Source organism: Heterocephalus glaber, unplaced genomic scaffold (assembly GCF_053883595.1).
Source record: "Heterocephalus glaber isolate CG9 unplaced genomic scaffold, H.glaber_assembly_v1.0 deba00001613, whole genome shotgun sequence".
In the NCBI taxonomy this organism is placed as follows: Eukaryota; Metazoa; Chordata; class Mammalia; order Rodentia; family Bathyergidae; genus Heterocephalus; species Heterocephalus glaber.
In genome coordinates this window covers 5,537,506-5,552,503 of record NW_028258384.1, presented here as the reverse complement: position 1 = coordinate 5,552,503, position 14,998 = coordinate 5,537,506, and the positions used below count along the sequence as shown (strand labels likewise).

The 14,998-nt window shown below is 35.0% G+C and overlaps 1 protein-coding gene across 3 annotated transcripts in view; it reads left to right on the top strand.

Annotated features, from left to right (window-relative positions):
- Positions 1 to 14,998, top strand: part of Taf9b (TATA-box binding protein associated factor 9b) — a 62,633-nt gene that overhangs the window by 1,747 nt on the left and 45,888 nt on the right. The window contains exons 5-8 of one of the 3 annotated variants that reach the window (XM_087196607.1): positions 517 to 592; positions 5,001 to 5,111; positions 6,325 to 6,484; positions 10,495 to 10,609. In XM_087196607.1, the coding sequence (XP_087052733.1) occupies positions 517 to 592; positions 5,001 to 5,111; positions 6,325 to 6,484; positions 10,495 to 10,588 (441 nt within the window). In that variant the 3' untranslated portion in view covers positions 10,589 to 10,609. Of the gene's footprint in view, positions 1 to 516; positions 593 to 5,000; positions 5,112 to 6,324; positions 6,485 to 10,494; positions 13,014 to 14,998 lie in introns of those variants that run through there. The other 2 variants (XM_004867480.4, XM_021246502.2) reach the window with 2 other exon arrangements.

The window sequence follows — 14,998 nt, the reverse complement described above, 5'->3', positions numbered from 1 at the left end:
AAAGCTATGCCTGATTCTCAGGTCTCATAACTCCCAATATTTCCACTATGTCATAGATTTTAGTGACATTTGATAATAGAGTAAATAATATACCATCAGGGGTTGGACCAGCTTTCTTAAATATGACCTTAGGCTCTCCCACCACTGAAAAAACTTCTCCCTGTATTAGACCGCCTTTGTTTTCTGAAATTCTATGCTATGAGAGTTTTATTTATTTTTGGATTAAAATATTAACTAGTGAAGATTAAAAATCACAAGAAAGTTAGCTCTTATCCCCATTCAGATAAGACTCCATCTTAAATACCATACAGAGTTAGATGTACTCATATCTAATTTTATATAGATAAGTATATGTATATATGTTTGTGAAAACTAGTTTAAATATTGGATTTAGAGCACTGAAAGCAAAAAGAAGACATTCTCGACATGGGTTATCCATTAATAATTTCACTCTTGGTTAAGTTGAAATGTCAAATCTTAATAACAATAAAACTAACTTTTCTTTAAATCCCCTAGGGACCTAGTCAAGGACGACTAGTTCCCCGGTTAAGTGTTGGTGCTGTTAGTAGCAGACCTACCACTCCTACTATAGGTAAGTAAAAGGGGGAAATAGCTTTTCTGGCTGGTAAAAAAGAGGTGCCTTACCATTTGGTTTTGAACTATAATCCAAGTCAAAAAGTGAGTCAGAAATTCTTGTATGTCATCCTCTAGTAAAAGTGCACATTTTACCTGGATTTCAAAATGAGAAAGCTGCAAAGAGAGTCTGATCCCAAATGAGTATAAAGTTGAACATTGCCCAACACCATTGTTGGTATTAACTATGATACCAGAAACAAGTTTACCCTCTGCTGTATTGTTTCTGTCTATACAGATGCAGTTGCCAAACACACTTAAGGCAGCAGCCTTATTGTTAGAAATTTCTGTATAAAATGGGAATAGTTTTAAAAAGGACAAAATGTGAAAAGCTTAAGGATTTTAAAATATAATTACGTTTTTTATTACTAACCATTTTTAAACAGTAAGAGACTAGCTTGAGCAACATAGGGAGAACCTATCTCAAAAAACAAAAAATAGTACTGACCTATTTTGGTCAGAGAAAGCCCTGTCAAACTGTCCTCTATCCCTTTTGATAGAGCTCCATAATAGTTTGAAGATTCTTTCTTTCTGTTTTGTTTTTGTTTTGTTTTGTTTGATACCAGGGATCAAACTCAGGACCTCCCACTTGCCAGGCAGGCACTGTGCCGCTGAGCTGAGCTACATCCCTGGCCTTGAACATTCTTACTTTCTGACACAAGATGTTCTAATCCCATCTTATACAGTATTTTCCTACCTTAGTCCTGCAATTAACCACTTCTCAAAGAGCCCTGGTTCCTTTTAGTGGAGAATAGGGTTTAGAAACCATCATTTAAGCCAGGCATGGTGGCACGTATCTGTAATCTCAGCACTGTGGGGGGCTGACGCCAGGAGAAATGTAAGTCTGAGCCCAGCCTAGGCAACTTGACAAGGCCCTGTCTCAAAAAAGGGCTGGGGATGTAGCTTAGTGTGAAGGCACTGGGTTCACTCCCCAGTACTGAAAAAAAAAGAAAAAAAAGAAAAACAAATCATTATTTGTTAATGTCATTGTTTGAACAAGGAAAACAATGTAATTAGAGTTCTTGATTTTTTTTCATTTGTTCTTGCTGGGTTTCTTGAGAAAAAGTAATCAAAATACTTTCAGGAAAAGAAAGTCCCCTTTCTTTCACTAGTATTAATTTTATAAATCCTACTGCCTATAACGAGTCCTATAGCCATTTTATACCTCTAGTATAAGCATTTGATTTTTGAGGTGTGAACTACATCTACTTCTCAGGATATAAGTTACATTTCAGCAATTTAAACCGATCCTAGAGCCAGGTATGGAGTTGTATGCCTATAGTCCCAGCTACTTGGGAGGCTAAAGAAAGAGGATCGCAAGTTCAAGGCCAGCCTAGGCAAAATAGCAAGACTCAGTCTCAGCCGGGGATTTTGCTCAGTGGCATCGCGCCTGCCTCACAAGCACAAGGTCCTGAGTTTGCTCCCCGGTGCCAAAAAAAAAAAAAAAAGACCCAGTCTCAAAATAAAATTTTTGAATGGCCTGGGGATGTAGCTTAGTGGTAGAAAGCCCCTGCCTACCATGAGCAAGGGTTCAGTCCTCAGCACCACAAAAATAAAACCAGCCTGATATAGTATTAGGTATATATTTCTAATTACCTACATATGATCTTTGTGAATGGAAATTTGCATAATAGTCTATATAATTTTTTTGCCATATACTACTTGTCTGTGGATTCATGTTGAGTACCAGTTTTTTATTTTTATTTTTTGAGACAGGGTCTCTCTGTTGCCCAGGCTGGTCTCAAATTCCTGGGCTCGAGCAATCCTCCTGCCTCCACTTTCCAAATAGTTTAGGACTATAGCCATATACCAGCATGTTTGACAGTATCAATTTTTAAACTCCTAGTCCAGTGTTGGCAAACCTTTTAGAGTTTTCAGTGACAACAAGGACCCACTGTGGCACACGTGGTATAGGTTCGCCACCACTGTCCTAGTCTGTTACATGTTTTAGGCAAATTAACAAATTTCAGTTCTCAGTTGTGATTTTTATTCCTAGTCATTTGTTTTATATGTTTTAGAGATTTTTAAAATCTAAAGTGAGGGTGCTACCAAAAACTATTATTAAAGATGTAAACTTTAAATTTTAAAATTTTAAACTAATTTTATATACTTTGAGATGTGAACACCTGCTCTGTTCAATTTTAAAGCCTTAACTCCATACCTATTTAAATGTTTTAACAATTTGTTAAGTTAATGGCCAAGAAAACATCTACTTACTGTGGAATTTTGTTTTCTTGACAAAATAAAATACTTATATTGCCTCGTTAAGCTCCACCAAATTCTTTGGACCACTCCTTAATACATGGGAAAGCTTGCCTAGGGATAGAGATATATTAGAGTGAGGTACCACCTTCTGGGTTTGGGAAAGAAAGCATAGGAACCCAGATTTCTGGGTGCCTTTGGGTTTTATTTCCCCTTTTTCCTTAAAGATGATGCTGGTTGCACTGTCCAAAAGCAACTCTGTCCCTGGGTAAAGGACTAGTTCCAGGGGGAAGGGATGTATGGAAAGCCTACATCCCCAAAGGACAACTTAGACATATTTCCATAAATATTTTTTGAGGGCAATGCCAGTACAGATATTAAATCTTGCAAAATTAATCCATTAATCAAACATTTGTTAAGCACCTGCTAGGAACAAGGCACAAGAGCTTATGCTCACAAGGATGAAAATGTTAGTCAAGGTTTATAAGCTAGTGAGTGAGATAAGATACTAATAAAAAGACTCCTATGAAATGTTAAGGGAATTTCAGAGGCAGGAAATGAGCTTTCTAACCGAGCAAATTGAGGAAAATTTTATAAAATAGGGTCAATATTTGAGATGTGCCTTAAAATAAGGAGTAGGAGTTGGGGGTACAGTTCAGTGGTAGAACACTTGTACAAAACCCTGGGTTTGATACCCAGCACCACAGAAAAAAGTAAGGAATAGAATTTAGCTGAGAGTTTTGGACTAGGTTATCTCCAAGATCACTTTCTGCTTAAAAAGTCTCTGAACATAAAAAAGGAGTAAGTTTCTTGTGCCCACCTGGGGATCTCAAGTCTATTTGATTGGCTTCTTTTTTGTTAGATGCATGTTGATTTAGATTCATAGGCATAATAGACATCCTCTAATTCTCAACAAGTGACAAACATTAAAAGTGACACCTAAGGTAATTAATAGATGTCTAGAGTCTTTTAACATGTTCTTCATGGGGTCGTAATTTGTATGTCTCGTAGCTGGGGCAGCTCCGATTTGATTCAATCATTCCTAACAGCTTGAACCACTGGTAGTATATGTATGACTGTCCCATCGGGTGGCTTATACTGCTTCTCAGGAGGGTCTTTGATTACAATAATGCGAAGAAAGGCATTGATTTAACAGACTAAATGTCATCATATTACAGTTCTTAAGGAAAACATTAAAATGATATAAAAAATTATAATACAGTTTGTTTGTGATATAGCAGTTATAAATGCCTATTATATGCACCAGCAATGGGGTACTTGTAAGATTTCCATGTTACAATATAGAGAATTAATTATTGACAAACTATTCATGAATATAAATAAATTTCTTTTAATTTAATGAAATAAATCTGTTGATTACTGTAATAATTTTAATTGGTATGAATAATATTAAATTTTATATTTGGGCAGTAATTATTCAAATAAAAGCAACTAACTAAATTTAGTCTATAGACTTTTTATTAATTTTATTAGTAAAAAAGCTAATAGAAGTGATTATATCCATTTGTACCACCAGTGGTACAAGCTGCCTAATGGAACAATCTTGCATGTACCACCAGTGGTTCAAGCCAGTAAAAATGTATTAAACTCCCAACTTCAAGGTTTTGTATAGCTAAAATTTGCCTACTCTGTACTAGATACAGTTTGAAGAACTTTATATGGGTTATTTTTACTTAATTCTAACAAGAATTTTGTGAAATGGGTGCTATTGTCCCAATTTCACAGATGAGAAAACTGAGGTACAAAAAGATTAGATAGTTTCCCAAGGAAACCCAGCTAATAGGTGATAAAGCCTAGATTCAAACTCAGACAAGATAGGCTCCAAAGCCTACATTTTTTGCCACCATACTGTACTGAATCTTGGGGTTCTTGTTCATTTGTTTTGTAGTGCTAGAGATGGAACCTAGAAACTCAGACATGTTAGGCAAGTGCTTTACCACTGAGCCACACCCCCAAACCAGTTTTATAGCATCTAAATAAGTTTGTAAACTTTTGAAAAATCACTTTTCTCTTATTTCTAATGATACTTTGTCACCTTCCCTTAGTTTCCTGTGCTTTGAAGGTAATTTCTGATAAGCTAAGGAATGTAGAATATAAATCTATCTAATAAGTTGTCTAACATGGTCTGTTAATTTTAACTACAGCAGCCCCACAAACAATGTCTGTCTCAAATAAAGTGGCAACTCCAGTGTCAGTGACAAGCCAAAGATTTACCATGCAGATTCCATCTTCTCAGTCCACACCTGTCAAACCAGGTAATGGGGGGGGGGACAAAATTTGGGAGTAATTTCACTAGGAAGGTGGCAGTAATGCTGTAAATTAGTCTTTTTAAATTGTATGAAGTTTTATATATATGTAACATTTTCATGGAGAGGGGAGAATATTCAACATGTTCATCAGATTGTCAAAGAATGCTATGAACTAAAAAATGTTGGGGTCCTCAAACATAAGGCATCTTCAGGGAAAAAGCACTTAAGGTAAAAGAAAATCATACAACTTTGTGACAAATATGTGTGTATAATCCAGAATGTAAATGCAAATTCAAATGAAAAGTGTATCTTTACTCACTTCATAGAAGGATATATAAATATAAAGTGTATATACATATGGTTGGAATCATATTAAATAGAATTCTGAAGTAGCATAGTTTAGTAATGCATATATTCACATCTTTTAAAACCCACCTGCATACAATAAACAACTTTTAAAACATTGGCCTATATGGAAAACATGATTCCTGGCCTTAAACATGTGCATTTAGTATGTTGCATGATGAATCCAGTGCACTAAGTACTAATTGAAATTTCAGATGGTTGAAATATAATAAAATCTCTCTAACTTTGCATTAGATATATTTAAGTAGGTTTAATCTTTCTATATACATAGATCAAATGACACATTGTACCCTTTAACTTAGAATTATTAATTTCTGATAAAATAAACATTTTAAAAATTTAATTAAAACTCTTAATGAAATGGAGACACATGCCTGTAATCCCAGCACTCAGGAGGCTGAGACAGGAGGATTGCTGTGAGATTGAGGCCAGCCTGGGCTATATAGTGAGTTCAAGACCAGCTGGAACTACACATAGCAAGACCCTGTCTCAAAAAAAAAAAACTTTTAGGGTCCAGGGATTTAGCTCAGTGGTTCCAGTGACTGCTGCGCAAGCGCAGGGTCCCCAGTTTGATCCCTGGTACCAAAAAAAAAAACCACACTTTTAATGCAATGTAATTACCAGTGTTTCTTCTATGACAGTGATGACGAACCTTTTAGAGCTTTCAGTAATATAAACAACCCACTGCAGCGTACATGCCTTAGGTTCACCACCACTGTTCCATGATGTAGTTGCACTCCATTGTATTGAAATTTTTATTAGAATTACACCAAGCTTTATTATTTACTTTTGACCATATGTTTTAGATTCTGGATAATTCAAAGTTTATGGGGATTTTCTTCTCTATTTACAGTTCCTTCAACTACTGCAGTTCAAAATGTTCTGATTAATCCTTCAATGATTGGACCCAAAAATATTCTTATTACCACCAACATGGTTTCTACACAGAACACAGCCAATGAATCAAACCCACTGAAGAGAAAACATGAAGATGATGATGACAATGATACTATGTAAGACATACAGTCTAGGCTAGTCTAGATGCCTTTAAAAAGTGTAGTTGATTTTGAGCTTGTATACCGGAATACCAGAATAGAGCATTCTAGATCTTCTTATCTTAGAAAACTTAAATATAGCTTTAACATTTTTTCACATTAGTTTAAACTGTTAGATTTCTTTAATAAGAATATGTTTTCTCATTAGACTTGAAGTACAAAAGTACTTGTTTCTTAATAGTTTTAATGTTGAGTCCTATCATGTCAATTCTATTTTTGAAAGTTTTCTACCATTTATCACTGACAGCAGCACTTAAGTTTCAGTTTCTACAGCTGAGTCAGTGAATTAATCATTAATTTCTAATCTACATTTAAATAAGTACTTTCTTTTTGTAAGACAAAAATGTCACTTTCATTATCACTAACTCTTTTGACCAAATCTCTCAATTTAGGAAACAGTTTTGGAAAGTATAGATTTAGAGAGGTTCTAAATCCATTTTGAATGTACTTAAGGTCCTTGGTCTTCCCTGATTTCCCACTTTGACTGTTTTTCTAGTTCCCATTTGTTTTCTGTACCAATCACCCATAGGCTTGTTTCTTCCCATTGCCCTTAAATTTAAAAGGTTATAACTGAAATTTTAAAAATATCATTCCTGATAATACAGCTCAGTCACATTTTCATATTTTTAAAACTTGCTTTACATGCCTGATGTTCTGGTTCACTTGAACCTGAAGGTTTGTGTTTGCTCTTTGTTTTTCAGTCCGTACCAGAGCAGTAATTGGGTTTTATCCCTTGCCTTTCATGCCTCTTGAACTTCACTTTGCTTTTGACATGTAGTTTTGGGTCAGTTACACTCACTTGTATTCAAAGTTGATAACTCTATCATATTTTACATTTTTTTAAATTTAGTAGAGATGCTATAGCTTAAAATCTGCCTTGATAAGTAATTTACACTGGACCTAGCAAAATCACTGAAGAACAAATGTTTTCTTCCCACCATATGCATATATGCTTTGGTCACTACTGCCTAAACCCTCCTATTATTATAACTCAGATCATTTTTCTAGCTTATTACAGAGGATATCACACATAAGGTGGGATCATACCTGAAAGCAGACTCTAATGGCTCCCTGTCCTCTGTAAGGCCAACAAGGAAAAAAATTAGTGTCATATGACTTGCATTTAGGTGCACTCTTCATAAGTTTCCCAATAATGTTACTAAACACCTTCCAATATTTCCACATCTAAAAGTCTTAATGGTAAGATTGCAAAGCTTTTGAGAATATGAACAGACCTGTTTTATTTAGTTTAAGTAAATTTGACATGTCTGTCATAGGAATACTTATGCAGAATTTTCTGAAATAAATCTTCATATCATAAATTAGAATTTGTAACCAACGATCCTCAAAACTTAGTCATAAGTTTCATCTTAGGATAGTGCTTGACACATCTGAGAAATAGTCCAATAACAAGGAAGAAATGTCTCATCACAGTTTGAATGTTTAGGGATGTGAGGGAAAATTAATATAAAATTTAAAAAACCTTATTAACATCATAGGAGAGAAATGTTCATTGTATAGCATAGATATTACTTAAATGTTCTCAGGGAGGCAGCATGTCAGAAGGCCTAGGTTCTAGTCCTGGCTTCATTATTTACCAACTGTGTGACCTTATTTCACCTCTGAGCCTTGTTCTCCTTACTGTTAATAGGAAAATAACACCTACCCTACCTCCCTCACAGGGATGTTGTGAGGGTTTATTGGTATATGTGAAAATTATTTCAAAATTGTAAAATGCTATATAACTATAAGGAATTATTATTAATCCATTTGTTCCAAGGTTATTAATAAAAAGTTACACTTATCATGATCTTTCATTTCTGATTGAAGGGATTCAAGGAAGGTGAATAAAGTATAGGAATTCTGAGGGCCAAAAGGCAATTAAGATTTTTTAAATGGATGAATTGATTGTATATCAGAGAATTACTTGCTTTTATTTGGAATCAGCATGACTCAGAAAAGCAAAGTGAAAATGAGTGAAAGAATACATATTTAAATGTGTTAAAAACTTAGCATGCTCTGATGGGAATTGGTACATTTAATTGGGGACTACAATCTGAGTGTCCATTCACTTAACAAGTCAGGGTGGTTTGCCCTTTCAGATGAACACTGCTTCATCTTGTAGATCTCCTGTCCCTAATTATTTCCAACTAAATCTAGTTTCAAAAAAACTTCAGGCAGCTCTTGTTCTCTAGCTTTTAGGTAGAATTGTGTGTGTTTGTGTGTGTGTATGTGTGTGTGTGTGTGCTTGAGACAAGATCTCACTACCAGGCTGGCTTCAAACTTGTGATCCTTCTGCCTTAGCCTCCCACATGCTGGGATTACAGACATGAGCCACTGCATCTGACTCAGTTCTTTACAAAATGTGCTGATGATGAATGGGTAAGAACACTGTCATCTCAGTTTCTTCCCTTTACAAGTAAGAAACAAATATTTATGATCTGAGTACAAAGGAAGAGGCAGCATGGGAGGAAGAATGGAAGACCAATTCACATTATGGTGTGAGGGATCCAAAGTGAAGTATTCAAGAAGTATGGAGCAGTATGTATAATATGCCCCCATTTATATTTTAGTATATGTTCATATACACATGGATAAGCTTTTTATATGCAATAAGTAGCTCTAGACTGAAGGAAACTGGTCTTAGAAAGGTTGCTTCTGGGGAAGGAAGCCGGTAGATAGGAGACAGAGGTAGGAAGGTATATTATTACTGTGTACCTTTTTTTGATCATGAGCAGAGGGAAATTTTAGACATGAAAAAAAAGGCAGGAAACAATGAGCTATAGATTTGAATTCTTTGTTTATAACATGGGAATATTTTTCTATATATATTTATATGTATATATAATGTATATATGTATGTATTTGAATTCTTTGTTCATAATATGGGAATATTTTTCTGTATATATATATGTACATAAATTCTGGGGGTCTGAGGTAAATTTATCACTTAAAGCCTATACTTTTGTAATATTTTATCAGTAGTTCATAATTTTATATATTAAATCAGAAAGAATATACTTGGACTATTCTAATTTATATGCTCAGAAATTGTTCATCATCTACTGTCTTCCTTGACTAACTTATAAATTCTTCCTGGATATAAATACTGCCTTATATTTCCTTCATCACATCTTAGGCATGTAGCAAGTACTCAGATCTTTGGCTAAATTCCAAGTTGTTTAAAACTAGAATTTCTCAAATCATTCTCTGGATTTAAAAAAAATAAATAAATGGGGAAGATTCTGGAAAGCTAGTTGAAAGTACTTCAAGGGTACAATCTGAGCTGGGCACACCAGCAGCACTCTGGGAGGCAGAGACAGGAGGATCACAAATTCAATTCCAGCCTAGGCAACTTAGCAAGACCCTGTCTCAAAAGAAATAAAAAAGGCTGGGAATGTCACGCTATGTTCAATCTCCAGTACACCACAAAAAAAGTACAATCGGAGATTGATAGATGATGGATGATGTTGGCAATTACATCTATTGCTGGGTATATGGGTGTTTACTATACATCTCTTTCCATTTCTCTGTACACTTAAAATAATAAAATATTGGCAAAAAGGTAATCTGTAAGGGCTAAAATGATCCTGTTTGCCAAAGTTCTAGTTCATCTGTGACAATAATTTGCTAGATCTATGGGTAGCATTTCTGCGCCTCATCTACATAAAGAGTGGAATAGCCAGGAGAGGTGGCACACACCTGTAATCCTAGCACTTTGGAGGGTGCAGCAGGAGGATTGCCACAAGTTCAAGGCCAGCCTTGAACTAAATAGCCTGATATACATGCCCTGTCTCAAAAAAACAAAGTGGAATAGAATTCCTGCTGCTCAAACCAAGGTTGGTGTGTGCAGAAACATGGTACTTTAAAATTAACTACAAAAATGGGGAATAGTATTAACTTGAGCCTTCACAATTCTTGTTTTGCCTAAAACAGCCTCCAAAATTTTCTTTTGATCTTCTTTCCAGAGTTAAGCAAAAAAGTCCTAGTCTAGAAGCGTATCAGGGAGGGAGACACAATGAAAAAGCATCAACCTTTGGAACCAGACAAACTTGGACTTGAACCCCTGCTGTTACTACCTCTGTGAGTGTGTCCAAGACTTTTAACTATTTCTTCATCCATAAAGGTAAAATACATATCTTGCCTATATAATGCCCAGCACAGAATTTCTGGTTAAAAGTGGCCTTTTCAAATCTCACTTACCTCTGCTTTTCCCCAAAACTGCATTACAATGACAGAAAAGTGATAGAAAGGAAAAATTATGAGGATTATAAAAGAATCAGAATGGCATTAGACTCAACAGTGACAATGAAACAATGCCTTCAGGTCTGATAAAATGATATTCAGGCAAAATTCTATATAGTCAGCCCCTGTATCAAGGGTTGAAAATATTAGACAAAAATTTCTATCTATACTGAACATATACAAGTTTTTTTTCCTTGTCATTATTCCCCAAATGGTACAGTGTAACAAGTTTTTATATGGCATCTATATTAGGTATTTAAGTTACCTAGAAATGATTTAAAGTATATGGGAGGATGTGGATAGTTTGCAAATACTACTGCATTTTATATAAGGAACTTGAACCTCAACAGGTTTTGGTATCCAATAGGGTGTCTGAAACAATCCCCCACAGATACAAAAGGATTACTAACCAAACTAGCAATCAAGTATGAGTGTAGTAAAGATATCCCATACAAAAAATATCTGAAAGATTTTGCCTCATGGACACTTTCTCGTGAAGCTATTGGAGTCATTTCCATAAAAAGAATAGACCAAGAGAGGAAAAGGAAACAGGTACAACACAGAAGGAGAAAAGAATTCCTAAGAGGGTTACAGGCAATACCATAGCAATACAGGCAAAACTATAGCAAACCTAGAGGTCAGCCAGTACAAACAAGCAGAAGCACCAAGGAGTCCAGTAAGGATTTCTCCAATAAAAATTAACAGATTGTCTGATATGTTTTAGTATGAATGTGTGATCAAAAAATATAGTTATTTAAAAATAGTAAAAGATGCATTGCCATTAATCAACCTCAGAATACTCCCCTGTTGCTTTGAATATATTTATCCCATCATTCTTGCTACTTTCTTTTTCTTTTCTTATCATTTTAGTTTATTGGTACATATGTTTAGTACATAATGTTTACATTGGTACATGTACATAACACATCTTAATTCCTTTTTGCATAAACTTTCCCTTCTCTTCCTCCCCCCTCTACCCATCCCTTGACCCCATTCCTTTATTTTTTTGTACATGTTCATAGTACATAATGTTTACATTCCTTGTATGAAGTTGGTACATGTACATAACACATCCTAATTCTATTTTGTATCTCTTATCCCATCCCTCCCTCTCCCTTCCCTCTATCTTTTGATCCCCTTCCCATTTGAAAAAAGATCTGTCACCCTACTTCCTATTATCTGTCTTTATTTTGCTCTTTGTTTCTACTTTAGTTTTATCATATAAGAGAAACAGTTGATATTTGAGCTTATATGTCTGATTTATTTCACTTAATATTTTGGTCTCAAGGTACATCCATTTTCTGATAAGTTTATCTTTCTTTATGGGAGAGTACTACTCCATTGTGTGTAAGTACCACATTTTCTTTAACCATTGACCTGCTGATGAACATATAGGCTGCTTCCAAGATTTAGCTATTATAAATTGTGCTGCTATAAACATGGGTATGCATGTATCTCTGTAATATGATGTTTTAACTCTTTCAGGAAGATACCTAGAATGGGAACAGCTGGGTCAAATGGAATTTCTAGTTTTAGTTTTTTGAGGAATCTCCATACTGATTTCCATAGAAGTTGTATCAGTTTACATTCCCACCAAGAGTGTAGAAGGGTTTTTTTTTTTCCCACATCCTCTCTAGCATTTGTTGTGTGATTTCTTGATGATGGCCATTTTTCTAGGGTAAGATGGAATCTCCGTGTTGTTTTAATTTGTATTTCTCTAATGGCCAACAGTGTTGAGCATTTCTTCATGTATTGATTAGCCATTTTTACTTCTTCATCTAAGAAATGTCTGTTCATTTCACATGCCCATTGTTTGATTGGGTCTTTTATTTTGAGGGATCTAATGTTTTGAACTCTTTGTATATTCTAGATATGAGTCCTCTCTCTGAGGAATTGCAGGCAAAAATTTGTTCCCATTCTCTAGGTTGTCTTTGCATTCTATTGATTGTTTCTTTTGCTGTGCTGAAGCTTTTTAATATGATATGGACCCACTTGTTGATTCTTGGAACTATTTTTTGTGCGACTGGAGTTCCATTCAGAAAGTCCTTGCCTACACCTATGACTTTAAGAGTTTGACCTATCTTGCCTTCCAGCAGGTTGTTTCTGGTTTAACATTTAGTTCTTTGATTCATTTAGATTTTAGTTTAATATATGGTGAGAGATTATGTGTCTAGATTCAATCTGCTACATGTGGATAGCCAGTCTGCCAAACACCATTTATTAAAGAAGCTATCTTTCCTGCAGTGTGTGTTTTTGGACTCTTTTTTCAAAGATCAAATACTTAAATGTACTTGGGATTGTTTCTGCATCTTCTGTCCTGTTCCATGGATCCTCATGCCTTTTTTGTGCCAGTACCATGCTGTTTTATCACAGTAGCTTGTAATATAACTTCAAGTCCTGGATTGTGATGCCTCCCACTTTGCTTTTTCACCCAGGATTACTTTTGTTATTCTAGCTCTCTTCTGATTCCGTTTGAATTTTAGGATTGTTTTCTCCAGTTCTATGAAGAATGCTATGGGGATTTTGATTGGGATTGTGATAAATCTGTGTATCAATTCTGAAATTTGGCCATTTTGACCATATTGATTCTGCCTATCCAGGATCAGGGTATATCTTTCCATTTTCTGATGTCATCTTCAATTCCTTTTTTTTATTTTTGGTACTGGGGATTGAACTCGGGACCTTGAGTTTGCGAAGCAGGCAGCGACACCACTGAGCCCCGGCCCTTTAATTCCTTTTTGAGAGTACTGTAGTTTTTGAGGTCTTTTATGTCCTTAATTAGGTTAATTCCTCACTATTTAAGTTTTCTTAGTGCTATTAGGAATGGCTTTTTCCCTCATTTCTTTATCAGTGGGTTTATAATTAATAAACAGGAACACTATTGATTTTTATGTGTTGATTTTGTATCCTGCTACCTTACTAAATTTGGTTATTATTTATAAGATAATTATATTTTAATATATTTCTAATATATCTAATTTTAAGATAATTATAATGTTGGATTTTGGGGGGATCTTCTTTGTAGAGGACCTTGTCATCTGTAAATAATGATAATTTGACTTCTTCCTTTCCTATACATTTCCCTTTTATTTCTTTTTCTTGCCAATTACTGTTGCTAATGTTTCAAGTATTATGGTATGTTGAACAGGAGTGGTGATAGAGGACATCCTTAGCTTATTCCTAATATTAGATGGAAAACTTTCCATTTTTCCCCATTTAATATGATATTGGCAGTAAGTTTGTCATAAATGACTTTGAGACTGAGATAAAGTCCTTCTATAACTATTTTCTTCAGTGTTTTTATCATGAACAGATGCTGGATTTTGTCAAAGGCTTTTTCTGCATCTTTTGAGATGATCACACAATTTTTGTCCTTGCTTATATTTATGTGATGTGTTACATTTATTGATTTGCATATGTAGAACTATCTGTGCATCCCTGGGAAGAAGCCTACTTGGTCATGATTTATGATCTTTTTAATAATTTGTTGAATTCTTTATGCCAATATCTTGTTGAGGATTTCTGCATATATATTAATTAAGGAGATTGGTCTATAGTTCTCTTTTTTGGTTGGATCCTTGTGTGGTTTTGGAATAAGGGTAATGGTAGCTTCCTGTAATAACTGCAGAATTACTTCTTCCCTTTCAATTTCTTTTTTTTTTCTCCTACTCTTTTTTTTTATTAAATTCTTTTATTGGTACAATGTAGGTATACAACACAATTACATTTCTCATTGCGAATTGTACCTTTACATAATGCATCTTGGTTCTTATTATTTCCCCATTCCTAGCCCTCCCTTCATCCCCTCCACCCTTCCCTATTTACAAAGACTTTATTTCCATTTTTTCCATTTCTCATCATTTTTCCTTTCCCTTCTTTCCTTTCCCCTGCCCCTCCCACTACCCCTACCCCTTTGGACCTTTTCTTCCTATTTTGCATTATCGATTATTCATTCTAATCATTGGTACATTTTAGGTATACAATATAATGACATTCATCATTGGAAATTTGCATGTTTACATAGTCTCTCTTGGTTCTGATTTTTCACCCTTGCCCAGCCCTCCCTTTAACCCCTCCATTCCTCCCTATTTACAAAGATTTTGTTCCTATTTTTCCATTTTCTCATATTAATCCCATTCCCTTCTATCCTTTCCCCTAGCCCTCCCACTTCCTTCCCCTTTGCCCCTTTTCTTCCTATTTCACATTACCTATTATACATTTTAGTCC